The 19,471-nt window shown below is 37.3% G+C and overlaps 1 protein-coding gene across 1 annotated transcript; it reads right to left on the reverse strand.

The window, feature by feature from the left end:
- Positions 1-270: 270 nt before the first annotated feature.
- Positions 271-19,256, reverse strand: cacna1sb (calcium channel, voltage-dependent, L type, alpha 1S subunit, b). Its single transcript, XM_058784241.1, has 45 exons — positions 18,852-19,256; positions 17,361-17,466; positions 15,885-16,024; positions 15,547-15,680; positions 15,121-15,273; positions 14,781-14,986; positions 13,294-13,397; positions 12,866-13,005; positions 12,656-12,740; positions 12,420-12,580; positions 12,021-12,246; positions 11,495-11,702; positions 11,297-11,417; positions 10,948-11,062; positions 10,329-10,425; positions 10,029-10,098; positions 9,539-9,671; positions 9,288-9,417; positions 9,140-9,199; positions 8,950-9,056; positions 7,954-8,041; positions 7,723-7,830; positions 7,583-7,635; positions 7,331-7,477; positions 7,012-7,213; positions 6,606-6,764; positions 5,904-6,014; positions 5,732-5,815; positions 5,157-5,204; positions 4,727-4,753; positions 4,485-4,610; positions 4,256-4,321; positions 4,047-4,138; positions 3,738-3,897; positions 3,501-3,628; positions 3,277-3,373; positions 3,056-3,158; positions 2,881-2,982; positions 2,673-2,800; positions 2,460-2,582; positions 2,145-2,368; positions 1,989-2,065; positions 1,072-1,157; positions 893-979; positions 271-799 (listed from the first exon to the last, which is right to left on the reverse strand). Exons 1-45 carry the CDS (start codon positions 19,046-19,048, stop codon positions 569-571), a joined length of 5,550 nt encoding a protein of 1,849 aa, XP_058640224.1. The 5' UTR covers positions 19,049-19,256; the 3' UTR covers positions 271-568.
- Between the last annotated feature and the right edge of the window lie 215 nt (positions 19,257-19,471).

The following is a 19,471-nucleotide window of genomic DNA, read 5'->3' on the forward strand; positions in this document are numbered from 1 at the left end:
TTAGATAAAAAATGAAATGGAAAAAGATCAAAATGTAATTCTAAAAACTGCTAAAGATTTTCCTGTAAACAAGAGGTTAGGATAATAATCCCTCCATTTAGTGTAACAAGTATTTTATAACCAAACACAAAAAAGTTCAAACCACAGGTACATGTGGCAGACAAACCAAAGGCAAGACTTGCCTTTGTGGCTCTATGTCCACAGATCACAAGGTTTTCAGGCATTTGTCTGTATTATGTAACTCACTCAACTGTAAATGTTCACAGAACAGAGTGTGAACAATTTTATTGAGGATGTTTGGTAAATTCAGTCACCAAAAAACAAGTCCTAAATCGGAACAGCCATCAGAAATAAAAATCACCAGACCTCATTAAAATAGCAGTAACATGTTCAGGCAGGCCTCCCTTTTTATACATTATTTCTCTTACCATCTTAGAAGAAAAAAAGAACACTTCCAAACAACCAGGGCACTACCTGTTCATAAACTGAAGTAAGTGATTTTGGACAATGGCAGAAGATTCAGGCTGATGACGTCTCATGAATTTGCTGAATGTCTCTCAGTGTGTTTCTACACGGCACTAGTGTTTTCCTTGGGTTTGGTTGACTTGGTGCCGGGTGGAACTGGGATGGGACGCCGTTTACGTTTTGTTATCTTGCCGCTCTGCCCGTTTACAATACCCTGAGCCATGCCCTCCATATCCTCCACGCCAATATTAATGGCTTCTGCCAGCTCCTTCCTAGTCACAGATACAAACTGTGGGTCCTCAGCCAAGGAGTCTAGACCACCGTCTCTCAGTGCCTGAGGATTCATGGATAACATCTTGTAATAGTCTTTCCTGAGAAGGTATGGAATGAATGTTAAGTACATGAGATGTGGCCTGGTGTATTTTACCTGCTGAATGAGTTTGTCGGTGGCTGGTGAAGCTTCTGTTGCTGCTGTCTGGTTCTTTGATGGCCCGTATGAGGGGTTATAGGGGAACTGAGAGAGTCAGACACACGGAGGAGTCAGAGAGGAATATCAAGTAGTCACCGTACTGTGTTTAGCTCAGGAAATGTGACACCTGTCCACACCTGTGTGATATCGGTCCTCACAGTGAAATCTGACTGCCGTCTGTCATCAACACTTGAGGCCCCGCCCACATACGAACTGGAGTCTCCTATTGGTTGCACAGAAAATAATAATGTGTAGATTACTGTCAACTGAATTTCTTCATGGTATAATTATTATAAATGGCTTGATAGATTATAACAGATTTTTTTAATGCTTTTTAAAGAAGTCTTTTTATGCTTACAGAGACTGCATTTATTTGATCAAAAATACAGTAAAAACAGCAATATTGCGAAATATTATTACAATTTATAATGGCTATTTTCTAATTTAATATATTTTACCATGTAATTAATTCCTGTGATGACAAAGCTGAATTTTCAGCAGTCATTAGTTCAGTCTTCAGCGTCTCATGATCCTCATGAACTCATTCTAATATGCTGATTTGGTGCTCAAGAAACATTTCTTATTATTATCAATGTGGAAAACAGTTCTGCTTAATATTTTTGGTAAAGTAAAAACATGCTTTTCAGGATTCTTTGATAAATACAAAGTCCAAAAGAACAGCATTTATCTGAAACAGAAATATTTTGTAACATTAAAATGTCTTTGCTGTCACTTTTGATCAATTTATTGCATCCTTGCTGAATAAAAATATTAATGATAAAAGTTTGACGCCAAACTTTTGAACAGCAAAATGGTGGCATTTGTTGTAGTGCTATCAATAAAAATAAATTTCAAATGTTTTAATAAAAAAGCAATGACTGTATTACAGTAGTGAATTGAGTATAAAATTTAATAAAATGCTTAATTGATATGAAAACAATATCACAATGAAAAAAAATCTAGATTATTAGAATTTTTCTAATAAAAAAATTATAATATATATATTTATTTATACTTTATTTATTTTCTTCAATCACCTACTGTTTTCACTTACTTATGTCCTCGAATGAATAGTTTCTAGTTGCAGCAGCTGACAGTGACTCGCTTTCAAACGTAAACCTGGATGACAGACTAAAAACAGCATCAAATGAGCATTTTGACATTTACAGATACACATTAAGTGCACTTTTCATTATAGGTATCCACTCACTCTTCAACAAAGTTGGCATTGTTATTGGTGTTGGTTGTTGTTGGCATGTTATCAGGGAAGAACTCAGTGTTTGGGAGGAAGACAGAGTCTGGAGGTGACTCTATATACTCCAGACGAGTCTCCACAAACTGCAGGGGCCTCTGGCTGGTCACCTGTGTGGAGAGGGGGCTGCTGGGCTCAGAGGAGAAGGGGTCTGTGTTGAGTCCAAACAGACCTCCTGTCCGCTGCATGGATAGAGACACAGAGACTATAAGTCTAAATGGACGTCTTTATCTACTTGTGTCTATTTCCTTAAGAAGATGCTTCAGTGCAGACCCTGTAGATGCCCTCCTCTCCGGCCTCCAGGGCACGCACCATGTCATCCTCAGCGATCAGGTCACCTGAGATGGCCCTGTGTAGCTCAGGTGCTGCTTCCTCCTCGATGCTGCGCAGACCTGCCTGCAAAGTCAGACAATAGTCTTGTTAGTATTTTGCTTGAAAAGTGTCCTTTTTATGATGTTTACTACAAGCATTTATCATAAAGTGCACCTTGATCTCATCAGCGTTCTTCTTGGTGGGCCTGTAACCGTAGTATTCTTCCTGCCGCTTCATAAACTTGCGGAAGTGTTCCTGAATCAGGAAGGTTGCGTAGAACTTTCCAACGGTGACTTCATCCTCTACAGCCAATAAAATTACATCACAGTCAGACGTGGATTGTATTTAAAAGCATGGAAATTAAACATAAATGCTATCTCACCTCCAATGGGCGGAATGACCTGGTCCAACAACTTCATACTGGTCCTCTTCCAGATTGACTTAATGATGGCTCTCAGTTCCTCATTGGCCTGCTCAAAGTTTCCTAACAGAAAAATGTAAATGAAATACTATGCCGCAAAATGAACTGCTTATTAAATTTGATCTCAATTACACACCTTCCGTTTTGATTTTCAAAGCTGTTCTGACCAGTGCGAAGAGTGTGGCGTTGAAGGTCACTGTGCCGTCGCTGTTCAGCGGCATGTTCATGGAAATCAGCCGCTGAGGTGGAAGTTCGCAAATACAGATTTGAAATACACATTGAAATAGGTGAGCATAAAAACAAAAAACATTAAATATATTTTCCAACCCGACCCCCCAAAATAGCCAATTATCTTACCTTACATGCTGAGCGGTGAGGACAAAATTTACCAAAACCCAAAGGTGGTTGAATCCTCCGCAGGAGAGTAACTACATCCAGATGTTTGATTCGTCCCCTTTATAAGGACAGAAGACAGTGTAGTTTATTATGTCTTAAGGAAAATCATAAAATGAACATCCAAGAAGCATGAAGCTACAGGATAAAATGACACTGGTATTGGAGCCTTGTGTGCTTTAACTCACGTTGCTTCAGAGTCATACTCTGCCCAGATCTTCTTGAACTCATCCAGGTGATGTGGGCCGAGGATTGACCAATCGCGAGTGAGGTAATCAAAATTGTCCATAATCACAGCCACAAATAAATTGATAATCTACCAGGAAGAAAATGATTTAGTCTCTAAAACAAACAGCAGTGTTGGATACTGTATTCTGAGCTGATTTCCAAGTTTACTATATATAAACTGCCTCATATCTGCTTACCAAAAATGCACACAGCATGTAAAAGCTGAGGAAGTAGAAGACAGCAATGCTGGAGCCGCAGGTATACTCCTCTCCAGGGCCGTAGTCTGATTTGGCGTCACAGAGCTTCCCATACATAGAGGCCAGCATGATTTTAGGCCACTGCTCTCCAGTGGCAACACTGTGAACCCACACATTCATCCGTTACCTGATTATTAGACTAAAAATAGAGTTGAGTGCACTACATGGGCTCTTAAGTTTGCAAAGAATGGATTTTATTAGAGAACAAACAAGCAAAAAATGATTTCTCTCATTACATTGTTGACTCACCGGAATAATAACAATACAGCTTGAGGGAAAGTTTGGAAGTTGTTGTTGCGGTTAATCTCTATACCATCGCCCAGAGCAATTTTACCAAACATCTATAAACAGAAGGAGAAAGAGAGAGGACGAAAGAATTTAAGAAACATTTTTAACAAGAATGAGAGAAACTATAGGAAATTTAAACAACTGAAGGAAAGGAGATAAGTGAAGCTCACCTGCATCCCTATGACAGCATAGATGAAGAAGAGCATGACAATGAGAAGACCCACATGAGGCAGTGCCTGAAACACGAAACACAACATCACAAGATACATTCAGTTAAAGCTAGCACTTTTCATTAAAAATAATATAATAAAATAAATAAATACATCATTATGATCGTTATATTATTAACTATTTATATTGTTATTAATAATTTTTTCATTTTCTTTTGTCTTGTCTGACCTGGAAGGATTTAATAAAGGTCCACAGAAGGTTCCTGATCCCCTCTGAGCGATTGAGCAGTTTAATGAGACGCAGCACACGGAACAGCCGGAAGAACGTGATGGAAACTCTGACATTTTCTGCATCCTAAGAATGAGTAGAAATTGATATGAGAGAAATATTTAGTTCCACCTATAAATATTAAAGTTGCCATTTTTAAGTGCTTAAAAAAACAAAACAAAAAAACAGGATAATGTACTTACAGCTATTGCCTGCATTGGATTCACTTCCTGAAAAAAGAATAGACTCTCTTCAATTGTTTGCATCAGTCATGCAATATAATACATATAATATCATATAAAGCAAAAATACATAGCAACATTGCATATTTGTGGATATTTAAGCTTCTAAAAACATGAATGCAGTCAAGACAGAGACTTTACTTAAATTGGTTATATAAAGAATAAGTAATACTGAATTCAAACCAAATCAAATCAAAGCACAGTGAGATGAAGCAATAAATTAAGCACATTTTTAAAAAGCTCTTTCTTTTTCATCAGTAGGAATCTGCTGATTGAGCCATAAAGTCAAGATTATTAATGGCTGTCTAACAAATTCAGTTCTCCTTGTTCTGCGTTTAGTATGAGATAATGTGAGCAGTGTCTGTCCCGTGCAGCGCAGAATGATATTTACAGCACAACCATGTAGACACCACAGTCCTCCACTGGCCTCCAGCGCAGCCTGAGAACAGAGAGATGAGAAGTCAGGATGATGGATGAGAGATGACATGAGAGAAACCACAATGCATCTTGCGAATCAGAGACAAACATCAACATACATCAAAACTATGGATCACACTTCCAAAACAAGTGGTTATTTATATAGACAATAAAAAGTGCATCAAATCACTCTTGGAGATGTGGAGCGGTGTGTATTAAGCAGCTGTGAGAGATGGAAAGAGGGTGGTTCATTAACACATGTGAAATTAATCATGGAAATGAGCCCATCAATGGCCACTGGTGAGTGAAGTTGGTTGAATGAGAAGAATACTAAGCTAGAGCTGATAAAATCGGTACCTCCTGTGCACTAATGCTGATATTGACTGCCTGCTGTGGTCTGTGCTTCATGTATCGCTAAATGCGGGTTTAAAATACAAGCCATTGTTGGTCGCCATTTGAAATGCTTTTGCTTTTGTAGAGACATTAACACAACATATAAATCACTCAGACAATATTGTTACGTAAGTCTCAAATTATTGTCATACTCACATCAACCTCACTGAGGACCACGTCAACAATACTACCGACCACGATGACGAAATCAAACACATTCCAAGGGTCTCCAAAGTAACCCTGTGTCATGACACACACAAAATACCAACAATGTCATAAAACACAGCACATCTTCTTACACAGTTTCATATTGAGGAAGCAGGAGTACCTTTGCTTTGAATGCAATGAGTTTGACGATCATCTCACCAGTGAACAGGACGGTGAAGATGAGGTTGAGATTGTCAGAGAGTTTGGTTATATGATCAGACTGGTTGCAGTGCTGTACCACAGAGAGAAGAGAGTGAGGAGATTAACAAAGCAGCCAAATTGTTTTAGAAACTATTACACAGACTGAATATTGTTCTGACAAACGTACTGGCTGAATGGGATTAAGCTTTACTTTATTGGCTTGAAAACAGTGGTAAATGTTAAGGTTTTTAATTAATGGTTGAATTAAAGGCAATGCAAATTTAATGTAAAGATAATAAATATTACATGCATCAATAACAGAAAATAACTGATCAATTTAAAAAACACCCCTATAACCCATTGCCAGTAATTAAAAAAATGCCAAATATCGACTGAATTAGAAATGTTTAGAAGGTTTCTAATGATCATCAAGGCTGCATTTATTTGATCAAAAATACAAAATTGTGAAATATTATTACAATTTAAAATAATTGCTTCCTATTTTAATAAATTTTAAAATGTTTTTTAATGTCATTATTAATGACTTAACCGCCTCTTTTGATCAATTCAATGCATCCTCGCAGAATAAAAGTATTCATTTCTTTAAATAAATCTCACTGACCCCAAACTTTTGAACAGTACTGTATATCATTAGCTGTAAATAAATGTAACTTCTATTTACCTGAATTCCAAGACACAGTGTGTTGAGCATGATGAGAAAGAACATGAGGTACTCAAAGTAGCAGGAAGTCACAAAGTACCACACACGGTACTGGTGCGGGTTCTTCGGGATGTAGCATTTGAGAGGCCGTGCTTTCAGTGCATACTGTACACATTGACGCTGGTGAGGGGTGAGACGGAAAGAGAAGATTATTATAAAATTACAGCATGTTAAGCCCAGTTGCATTAACATCATAAACCTGATAAATACTGTATATACAATAAAAGTGGAGTTAAACCAGGTATATGAAATGCAGATGTACAGCACACTGTAAATAGGATATTTTCTCTAAAATTTGTCATTCAATATACACACAAATTCCTAGATCAAATCACATGTGAAGAACATCAAAGATTACACTGGCTACCTGGTTCTTGTCTAGCTCGCAGTCCTTGAATTCCTGCTCTCCTTGTTTTTGGAAAGTGATGATGACGAAGCCCACAAAGATGTTCATCATGAAGAAAGCAATGATGATGATGTAGATGATAAAGAATATGGAGATGCCCACTCGGTTATTGTACAAAGGGCCTGTGTCTACTGCATTTGAGTCTATAGCCTTATATAGGATCCTGTTGAAGATGAGTGAAGGAAGGTTTTGTGTGAAACATGTTCTTGACTGATGAAACGACGTTATTTGAGCGCAGCTAAAAGATGAAGAAAATAAGTGAAGATTTTCACACACTCACTCTGGCCAGCCCTCAAATGTGGAGATGGTGAAGAGAGCTAGCATGCCGTTCAGGACATTGTCAAAGTTGAAACCATTGTTGACCCACATGCGCTGATGGACCTCCATGTCATGAAGAGAGTTTTGCACATGCTTTAAAAATGTTCCCCTAAGAAAAACCAAATGCAAGAGCGATGTTTTAGATATATATCAGCAGCAACATGAGGAGGAAAAAGCACAACATTCAAAGAAATGTGGCAAAAAAAATACTCACTGACACTCCTCTGCTGTCTTTTGAAGGGGGTCCGTACAATAGTACAATTTGCCCTAAATAAAGGTAATACGTTTAGCATACAGTCACTTCCTTAATTTAAAAACACAGGGTTTTATAGCACAATATGGTGGTTGCCTCACCTTGAAGAGCTGCACTCCAATGCAGGCGAACATGAAGTCCAAGAGCATGGTGACCAGGACGATATTACCAATGGTCTTAATGGCCACAAACATACACTGGACCACATGCTGGAGATGAAAATTTGATTATATTTAATGCCTAATATTTATCATGCTTTGAAGATTGGCCCTAAACCTATATGGCAGGCAGCTATCCATATTTAAATACACAGATGCTGAAAGCATACACACCTTTAACCCTTTGGCTCTGTTGATGGCCCTTAGAGGTCTAAGTACCCTCAACACCCTGAGAATCTTCACGACTGAGATAGTACTCGACCTGCAATGCAATAATGCAATTCAATTATTGGCCTTCACTGTATTTTAATTCAAACTTACAAAAAACATTCAGTTGTATGATTAATTCATTTAGTTTCAGAGAATACTACTAAAACTCACAATGTGTTTCTTTCACTACACATTATCATATGAAGTCAGTTGTAATCTGCATGTGTTTGATTCATTTAAAAGAAATGGCTCACTGGACTTCGGTCAATCGGTTTGACTATACTGGCCACATAGACCTAAATCACTAAAAAGACTTGACTAATAAGAATCATTTGTCAGAGAATTGTTTGTTTTTGATTCACTGAACAGGCTCGTAAGAATCATTCATTCTGAAATGGGAATACACATGTCGAGCATTATGTTTTTGATTCACTAAACATTGAACTGACTAATAAGAGTCATTCAATTAAGAATAGTTTGAACTGTATTGGTTGCACTCTGTATTTTTGATTCATACACAATGAGCTGAATGGATCTGAGACTCATTCATTGAAGAATGACTTGGACTACATTAGTCGGGCTAAATGTTTTGATTCACTGTAAAGAACTGGCTCAAAAGAGTCATTTATTCGAGAACTGTTTTGGTTGTTCTATGTGTTTTTAATTCACTGAAAAGAACTGGCTCTTAAGAGTCATTTGTTTGCTAATTGGACTGCTGTTCACACGCTGTTCGTTCATATTGAAAAATGTGCAAAAATGCTGTTGGTGTTCATCAATGGAATAAAGCACGTGCATGAACAGTTTACTGATATTTTTTATTTATTGGGTTGTCTTTGTAATTTACTGTATTTTCAAGTTAGAATATTCCTTGTTTAAGACAAAAATATCCTTGTCAAAGCAATAAAATGATGGGTAATGTATACTAAAAACTGAAACAACATCAAATATTACTGAACTTACTCCATGCCCATGGACAACAGGGAAACACCCACAACAATGAGATCCAAAATGTTGAAGGAGTTTCGGCAGAAAGAGCCAGTATGCAGGAACGCTCCATAAACCGTCATCTAAAAATACACAGGTCAGTCCTGAATTAAATGTCAGCCAAACCACAAATCTGAAAGTAACATCAAGTTGACAAGCACCTTACCTTTAGCACAATTTCAATGGTGAAGACAGTCGTAAAGACAATGTCGGCGTAAGCCAAGACCTGTGAAATGAATTAACGAATGTACATTTTTATGAACTGATAACTAATAGTTCAGTTAACGCAATACAATAATCAAAGTTTTTGGTACCTTGTTTCGGAATGAACGGGGGTCGATGGGGTCTTCAGCAGCCAGGGAGATACTGCTGAGGAGGATGAAGAGGAGGATGATGTTGGTGAAGGTCGTATGGTTGATGATCCTGTGGCAAAGCTTCCGGAACCTTTCAACAAATAGCATCAGTAAATCATTTTGGGGCCATTTGTTAGGCACAAATCAAGGCTAGTTCTAAATTTAGTTTTAGTTGTCTACATGGTATAATAAATCAGGCCATAAAGTCTCACTTGTTCTGTGGGCCAAAGATGAAAAAGGAGCTGGCCTCAGGCATGGGCACCACTGTCTCCTTCAGCTGTAGGTCAGCCATGGGTCTGGGTCTGGGGCTGATCGGGATCTCTGGTTCCTCTTCCTCATCATCACCTGAGTAGGAGAGAAGGATTACAATATCATGCTTATTTGTGATCTACTTGTGTGAAATAAGATTTTTTTGGATTAGCATTGATCATTTTTCACAGCCGTTTATGCTGTGAAGCTAATTTAATTTTGCACAGCTCGAAAATCAAATGAAAATAGCCAGGCCTATGGTTTGAAATGTGCTCCATAAATGAGCTTGGAGGCTGGAGCTAATAATACATTTTACTTATAATAGATCAGCTATCTTTGAGCTTCATCCATTACATGTTTAGAGATGTACTGTGAGGTCTGAGCCAGCATTTTATGCAGTGCAGAGCCCTCAAATGATATATAAAGTCTCGTGTTAGAGTCTTTCAGCCTTACCTGGAAAGTCTGCAGGAGGGAAGGGGTCTTTCACTTCATTAACATTTGATTCAAACTCATCTATCTTGAGCTGGAGACAAAAACATGAAATTTGTTTAGACATTTACAATTTGTTTATTTAGCAGACAACAAGAGCCTAGCATCAGATTTAATGTGGTTGATTGAAGACCTGATTTGTGGTGAATCATCCTAATAGACTAGACAGAAAGCCAACTAGTAAAGTATTTTTATATAGTATTTTATATTCTGCAGTAGGTTAATATAAAATAAGCGCAGTGAGCTCTTTTATGTCAGATGTACCTTTGCTGTGGTGGGCATTCCCTCAGCTTTTGACCTGGACTCCATTAGTCTCTTAGCCATCAGGGCCTTCTCCTCCTCACTTTTCTCTGGCAATGTTCTTATTTGAATAAATAAGACAAATTGTTGTTTAATAATATATAATTATGCAAATACATTCAAAAGTTCGGGGGTTAGTAAATTTTTTTACTATAAACTATATGCTCACCAAGGCTGAATTTATTTGTTAAAAAAATAAGGTAAAAACAGTAATATTGTGAAATATGATCTCATACAATTAAATAACTGTTTCTATTTTAAACATTTTAAATGTAATTTATGCTTATGATGACAAAGCTGAATTGTCAGCAGCCATTATTCTAGACTTCAGTGTTACAAGATCCTTCAGAAATAATTCTAATATGCTAATTTGATACTCCAGAAACATTTCTTATTATTATCAAAGTCAAAAAAAATGTGCTACTTATTTTTTATTTCATTTTATTTTTTTGTGGAAACTTTGAAAAGTTCAAAAGACCAGCATTTATTTGAAAAAGAAACATTTGCTACATAATAAATATGACTTTTGATCAGTTTAATGCATTGTTGATTAAATAAAAGCATTAATTAATTGTTCTTTTACTTCATGAGTTTCCTTCGGGCTTTCTCCTCTGCTTTCTCTTTCTGTGCTGCTGTCAGACTCTCAGCCTCGGCTAGATTGTCCACAGCGATGGCCAAGAACACATTCAAGAGAACGACTATTTAACAGCTTGCTAAGGAAAAGTCCAAACAAACTTTTCACAACAATACAACATTACTGGTTGTGAAATACTTCGCACTTAGCAGCAGAAACAATGGCAAATGTTTATTTTATATTGAGTGCTTTGCTATATTCTTTTAAACACACTGAATTCCCATTTATCATCTCCAGTCAGTTCTGACAAATTCATAACACGGACATGAAAATAATGACATATGCTTCAAAAGGATACAGTTTCCACAGACATACAGAATTACGAAGTAAATGCTGACAAGAATTCCTGGGGATTGAGGTCCACCATGAGCCATGATTCCATTAAACATAATCGAGTCCCACTCCTCTCCAGTTAGGACCTGAAAACGAAGCCCAACCTCACATAAACAGCTTCTGTAATCAGAGCACAGTTTCACTAAAACTGCAGTTGGAGTACCTGGAAAACACTGATGAGGGCCTGTGGGAAGTTGTCAAAGTTACTGCGCTGAATCACTCTGTCAGGAAAGTTGAATTTCCCACCAAACACCTGCATACCCAGGAGGGCGAAGATGACAATGAAGAGGAAGAGGAGCAGGAGCAGGGAGGCGATGGATTTCACTGAGTTGAGTAAGGATGCCACTAAGTTATTAAGTGATGTCCAGTACCTAAAGACCAAATAACAGTCTTGGTGAAGGAAACATGTATTTTGTGTATGAGAGGTCATTTATTGTCAAATAAAATAATTTTTAATAAATAAATTATATATTTTCAAATCACAGTGTCAGATCCTGTGCAAAAGCTGAAGAAAGTAAGTATAGTAGTTGTACTAATAAGGTACTCTTCTCATTACTTCAGAGTAACATTTCTTGTGAATTGTTGCGGGAAAATAAATAAGTTAAGATAGATGGTAGTAAGATTTGGAAATTGTGTTATAAATAATAATTATTATTATTCTGAAATTTGTAATAAATAAATGAATGTACCTTGTAAGCTTGAATAAGCGCAGGAGTCGTATACATCTCATCACAGAGATCCCCAGTGGTGTCATGGTGTTTGACCCGACCAAGATGATCTCCAGTATTCCGATCGTGACCACAAAGCAGTCAAATCGGTTGAAGATGGACATGAAGTAGGCTCTCGGACCAAATGCATACATCTTCATAACCATCTCAATCGTGAAACAGGCGAGCAGAATTACATTGGCAGTGTCTGCAAACAGGACCAAGACTCATCAAGATCTTACTTCATTCACCAAAATAAATATATAATAAAGAATTACTGAATGATTCTATTTTAAAGATTCCTCACAACAACCAAAAAAAAACTTTTAAACAGGCTACTAAATAGGAGTTGGGAATCTTGTATTCCTTAATGGAACATACCTTGAAAACTTGTTAACCCCTCAGTCTGGTTATGATGCTCCGTCGCAATGACCAGAGTGTTGAGTAACACAACAAGGAGAACCCACCAGTTGAAGAATTTAGATTTCACCCAAACATGACACTTCCTCCGTAAAACAATGTTCCAGCGGCGTGCGAGACGGCTGCCGATTACACAGTAAATGAAGGATCAGTCTTTGGTTAAATCATGATGCATATTTTTGCTCTTGCACACTCACTAGAAATAGATCACCCTGTTGATCCCCTCCATCTTGTATAAACTGTCTGTCTCTGAATCACTGTCCTTTCTAAGAAGAAGAAGTGCTGGAGAGTAAATCAAAGTAGTGAGAAACTTTAAAGATGCCGTTCCTGGGCTTTTTTTGAATGACATCAGATAGATCGATAGAATAACATAACACATGTAAAAAGGACTGTAATAGCACCATTACCCTCAGAATCTCCATCCATCACTTCAGCAAGAGTGATCCATTCCATGTAACCTTTCAGATCCTCATCCATTTGTTGTCGCTCTCGTAGCTTTTGGTACTCCCCTCGTGACCGTGACTTCTCCCTTTCCTTAGTAAACTCCCTGCATAGAGGAAAAACTCATCTCAGTTAGGCCACTTAACCATGTAATTGAGTTTGCTTAAATGGCTTCCTGGTCATGTGATTTTCTTGTATTTTTATGTCTCTCAAGTAATTAAGGTGAGCCATTTAAGTTGATTGAACAGATCTGTCGATTTCAGTAGATTCATTCAGTCAGAGTGTATTTGGATGGAATAATAATAAAGAAACTCATTCCTTCCAAACTTGTTAACCAAACATTAAGCAGTTCGTATTAAAACCTTTTATTAAAAAACATAGCTAGAGCTAATACCCGCTCAGTACTCCAAGGACGAGGTTGAGGATGAAGAAGGAGCCCACAAGAATCAGAGTCAGGAAGTAGATCCAGGGCCAGTCATTCCCCATGGCATCATTAATCTAAAAGATAAAATCATTACTATATTAGATTTTGACAAACATTAAATTTGGATTTGTTCCAAAAATCCTGTTCTAGACAAGCGGTCAGTCTGTGCATTATTTTTGGGATTTTTCTCTTTCTGCAGTTTACATCTTTGCACTAGTAGGTGGCAAAAAGTGTCTAGAAACACCATTTAAAACAAAATGAACTTCTTTTAACTTGAGCACTGATTTCTTGAACGCTATGTAATGCGCGAGATGCTGCAAAATATGCGAGGTTATACACGGTTGTCCAGCACTTTTATAAAGAAAAATGGGTAACACTTTACAATACGGTGACACTAATATGCATTAATTGATGCTTAACAAATGCACAGATAATCATGAGTTAATGTGTAACTCATGAAGAACTAAACCATTTATTAACAATTACTACATCAGCAACAAATGAACATTCGATATGATTCATAGATTAAGTAATCAATACACTGTTATTAGTTAAATGTGTCATAAAGTATTAATTCCCTAATGACATATTATATTAACTAATAGTGTAAATTAATATGTTAATTACCACAGTGGGTTCAAGCATGCATTTCAACTTTCAGTTGTCTGCTTTAATTAATCATTAGCTAATGATTTACATGGGTATCATTATGGTGTGCCTTTACTTGTTGAGGCACATGACTAACTAACTAATTCAAAATCTATAACCACAATGACATATTACTTAACAATTAGTTAATAGTCATGTGTCTCAACAAGTAAAGTCATAGCTAATGATTAATTAAAGCAGACAACTGGAAGTTTAAAGGCATGGCTTCGACCCAATGTGGTAATTAACACATGAATTAGTTAATAAAATAAGTTATTAGGTAGTTAATATATCATGACGCATTTAACTGATGATAATTTATGGATTACTTAATCTTTGAATCATATCGAATGTTCATTAGTTGCTGATGCAGTAATCATTAATAAATGGTTTAATTCATCATGAGTTATACATTAACTCATGATTATCTGTGCATTAGTCTCGAGTTAATTCTGCTTTGACTTCATTTGGAATTATTTTGTTGGTCGGAGGAAAAACAGACAAAACAACTGGAAATATTGTGTCTAAAATGTAAGTTACTCACTATTAATGTTTTTTTGTCCATTGAACTGTTGTGTAAAACTAATATCAGCCCTGTTATCTTGCTGTTAGTCTGAATGTCACCGTAATTTTATTGTATTATATATAGCCTATACTGATTGTGAAATTTATAGTGTCTCGTCAGTAATTTTTTAACTTTAGCATAGAGAAGTTTAATTATTATTGCCTGTTAATATAAATGAATGTTTGTCTACTGGCCTCTCCATAAGAGAGTAGACAGGAGGATTATCATGTCCATAAGTAATTACCCAGTAGAGCACATCAGTCCAGCTCTCCGTTGTGATGCACTGAAAGACTGTGAGCATGGCAAAGCCAAAGTTGTCAAAATGGGTGATGCCAAAGTTGGGACCAGGCCAACCTGCACGACATTCAGTGCCATTGATGGTGCAGCGGCGCCCGTGTCCAGCCTGAGCACAGGGCGATGGCTTCTCATTCTCCCTGATGGCAATGATATCTGAAACAGGGGTTGAACAGCACTGGCATTGATTTGTCAATTCACTATCATTAAAACAAACTATTTTATTTTACATATCCAAAACTTGTTTTAAATTCCCTTTATATGTTTGAAGTCCAAATAAAAACACTCACTAGTGCCCTGGTAGTAACATGTCTTGTGCATTTTACACTTGAACAGCTCCAAACCCATAATGGCATAAATGGTGACCATGAAGAAGACCAGCAATGCAATGTGGAAGAGGGGCAACATGGACTTCAGGATAGAGCTCATTACCACCTGGAGACCTGGATGACAACAAACACACTTTTAACTCACCAGCTTTTTTAACATTCGACAAAGACATGATTATATTGTAATATGTACAAGAAAGTTAAAGCATGCACATAAACACATTTGTGTAAATATTTAAACTGTTTTCACTCAGCACTGCCTCATTCTGTTATTGATTCATATTGTAGGAGTATACTTATAGTAATTACGATATTATCTTCAGAGTATATTTAGGATCTAGCTTTAAAGGTCTATGTTGCCCTATTTGTGGTGCTCAAAAGTCTTACTGGGAACTCCTGATACGAGCCGCAGTGGTCGCAAGACTCGAAATGCTCTAAGAGCCTTCATATCAAACCCTCCTCCTTTCTCTTTGGGAACTCCTGCTATTGTATTGATGGTGTCCACAATAAGTGTGAAGAGCCTGCAGAGGCAATTTAAAAGAACTATTATTTAAGAAATGTTAAACAATACATTTTAAAATGTCAGCTATTATTGTATTATTAATACCTCAAACTCTACAGAAAAAAATCTATGGTTAAAATGAGTTCAGGACAGTTTTGGGAAACATTTCAGGGGACAGTTGTGTTTCATTTATGGCTTCTGGACATTCTAAATGTCATCTTACCCCATGAACACAATGACAAAGTCTAATATGTTCCAACAATTTCGTAAATAGGCTCCTTCATGGAACAAAAGCCCGTATGCTACTATCTTTAAGAAGCACTCCAGAGTGAAAATGACCAGGAAGATGTACTCCAGACTCTCCTGCAAGGAAACAAACAATATAGGAGGGATTAATGGGGTGTAAAACATGATACAGTCACAGTTCTGACTTTTTTTTTTTTCCACAATTGTGAGTACTGCAAGATACAAACTTCCTTTGTTTAAATTCAGACCCATTTTTGGCAGCTTCAACACACTGTCAATTGCATCGCATGGATCATTTGTTCTAAAAAACATGCGCAAAGTGCCACTGAAACCTTAACATTTTGCCAATCCAAACAACTATTCTCAATGTGCAGTGAGGATCTAATCAGAATGTTTACACAGCCTCTCATTCTACACGAACAGGTCATATCAACCTAACTCTTTCTGACCATGTCTACTGAGATCCACTCTCAGCTCCTGTTTCATGACTTAGTATCCGTGGAATGGACAGCCCACCGGAGTTAGTCACTGTAACCCCAAGGGAGTAAATAAGTGAGTGGGTCTCAGATTTGTGATATCTGAAATGTAATAACACTCTATGTTCGGAGAAAGGAGAATATGACTGCACACGCTAGTGGAAAGAGTGTGTGACCTATATACCGTCAAAGCTTGAGTCATGAAATAAGCTTGTGTAAAGAGGATTTATCATTACTTTTAAATGTTTATATAGCCGAAACAAAAAATGTTACACATAGGAAAAGAGCAAAACAGCAAAGTTTTGTGTCCACATGGAATAAATGATCTCATCCTTGTGTAATAAGAGGACCATCATTTAGAACAGAATAGTCATGTCAATAGAATCTATGTTCATTTCTCATTAGATGCGTCATGAAAATCCCCTTGTGAGATTTGAGTGTATTTATAAACGGCACACTTGTACCTTTCGGACATGCACATCTCAAATCAAAGACTAAATATAAAACTCATCACACAAAACAGCACCTGCTAGCATGGTATATTTTTAGTTTGTGAAACATGTTCTAAATTGCATTCTAGGTATATAAACCCATTATTATATCTAACCTGAACTCTTAAGAGCTTATGCAAATCACAAATTTGTGCAACCGCCAACTGGGCGAGAACGTTAGCGCACATGTATCAGTTTCAAAACATCTACGTCCCCCTTATAACCCAAGGGCCAAAGACCTGAGTAGGCAAAAATCTGAACATCACTTTATCTTGGACATGTTTAAGTATCTCAGATTCTCTGGCAACACACCATGAGGTGTGTCTAAGACATAACTATCCCTTTACTCCAGTTCATTCTTGCCATAATATTCTTTGCTACCTTCAGTAGCAAATATTTTCAAAATTAACTGATGTACAACTTCAAATGACCTGTAATCAGAGATTATTCATTTAAAATGTATGTTCTACAATGGGAATTTCTCACCAATGTTAAGTTGGTGTTGTTGGTGTCCTCTTCAGGCATGGGCAGAAACACAGCCAGAGCTACACAATTAGCGAAGATAGTTAGCAGGATAATGATTTCGAAGGGTCTGATGGAGTTTGCTCAGGAAAACAATGAGTAGACATGGCAAAGACAACCACTGGAAAATTTGAGGTAATCACTTTTCACATTCAAGTTGGTGATGGATATGTGTAGGGCTTGCATAAATCAGATTTAACCAAAAATGAACAGTCTCCCAGTGCCAAATACATGTAAAACTGGCTGTGCTGATTAAATAAAAGAGAGAGATTTTGGATAGTTATTTGGTCAGCAGCTAAATTAGAATCACTGACACAAAAACCATCTAGCAAAGACAGTTTTACCTCAGAGTAAACATTTACTAGCACAGAATATACTAAATCTATGATTTGATCAATTAGTGCTGTTTCAGTTTAATCTACATGACTCACAGTCTCCAACTAACTGTAATTATTTGTGAATTTTTGCCACTAGGCGGTGGAATCAGAATTTCCCTGCCAGCTCAGCATCATGTCCGCTAGTGATCCCACCCAACAGCTGTACACAGCCAGAATATCATTAAACTGTATAAATACACCTATGCAAAAAAAGAGCTCCAAAATTACATCTCCTATTCACCTCAGTACAAAAGCTAAAACACTTCTACTTGAAAATCTCCAATTCACATTTATATTTATGTTTGTCTTAATGAACTAATCAGGAAGTGAAAGTTTCAGTTCGTAAAGCAAATGTTTACTGTATAATCAGTTTTGTCTCCAAATGTGGTCTCAAAGAGTAAGTTAAGAAGCTGTTTCCAAATTTTTCTGAACTGCAACACAGTCGATTCTTGTTGTGAATTTAGGAACTTATATTTATGAAAGATTCTTACAGCATTTTTACAAATATCTTTACGTGTATTTACATATACAAAATTTTCAATCTAAACCCTATGAAACCAAAACAATAAAAACTGTAAATAGGGTCAATTAACACTAGTTTAAAGTCTTATTAATAGTGTATTTGCTGACTGGCTGTAAATAGGCTGGGGTTCATCCTTATCATCTTCCATGTAAAGACCTGATCCAACTGCTTCCAATTGACCGTGGTGAGGCTGACACATAACAAAAGCTTAACACCTTCAGTTCACAACTGAGACACAGATTTCAGCACCTCAAGACACACTAAACCTGGGGATTATGAAAAACAACTGTCTGTTTTAATTTTCTCCACCTCACAGAATAAGATATCTATCATGGAGCAAATATCTGAGTCTGGTTTTGTTGAACATAAGACGTTGAGTAAGACAGGTCAGAGTTATGGTTGCATGCTTTTTCTGGCATGCATGCTAAACTAGCTCTCTGGGGGATGCATGCCTTTCTAAAACACGCCCATCTCAATTGTGATTCAAAACTAAACAAACATCAAACTACAGTCCAAAAGAATGGAAACTAAAATGGATGTAAGTTTGAAGGATACTTCCATTCCACAATGTTGATGCAGGTCTTCCGGAAAGGGTTTTTGAGGTTGAAGAAGAACAAGGATCGTGGCGGTCGAGGGTTTCCTCCTGTGGCCTGTAGTTTCTTGAGTTTCTCTCTTTGCTTTCTCTTCAGTTCTTCTTCATTCATGATGAACGAGGTCAAAGCTGCCACCCCACTACCACCGCCCGACTCCATTTTGAATCTCAAAAGTAAAAAATTCAAAAGTAAAAATTCCCCACAAAAAAGAACCAAACCCTGAAATTAAATTCCTAGTTTAGCAAATCCTTCTTAAGTCCAGGTTAGATCTTTAGTATGGTCCTAAGCTTCATCCACCATCTCGCCCTCTCTGAGAAGGCACAGTGTACCTTCTTGGCCCTGGCCCCTGCTGCAAACCTAAACCAGACAAGCAGACATTGGAGGGGTAGGGAGCATTTAGGCACAGCTGGCCCCTTCTGAGGGATATATATAGACAGGCAGTCAGTGTCCATTCTTGGGGGTGTGGAGGCAGGTGGAGGAGGGGATGGGCAGCCTTGGGGTGCAGCAGATGAAGAAAGAGAATGACTAAGGTTCTGTAAGAGAAATTCAGCTTCTTATACAACACCACAGATGAGATAAGAC

Source organism: Onychostoma macrolepis, chromosome 08 (assembly GCF_012432095.1).
Source record: "Onychostoma macrolepis isolate SWU-2019 chromosome 08, ASM1243209v1, whole genome shotgun sequence".
Classification (NCBI taxonomy): Eukaryota; Metazoa; Chordata; class Actinopteri; order Cypriniformes; family Cyprinidae; genus Onychostoma; species Onychostoma macrolepis.

What these genes read in the sequence shown, in the direction of transcription:
- cacna1sb (XM_058784241.1), bottom strand. Translation starts at nt 19,048, where the DNA reads ATGGAGTCGGGCGGTGGTAGTGGGGTGGCAGCTTTGACCTCGTTCATC. An exon ending in CCCTCCTGCAGACTTTCCAG is followed by an intron (nt 9,672 to 10,028) that starts GTAAGGCTGAAA and finishes TCTCCTACTCAG; the next exon opens with GTGATGATGAGGAAGAGGAA. An exon ending in CTCACCGCTCAGCATGTAAG is followed by an intron (nt 3,159 to 3,276) that starts GTAAGATAATTG and finishes CTTCCACCTCAG; the next exon opens with CGGCTGATTTCCATGAACAT.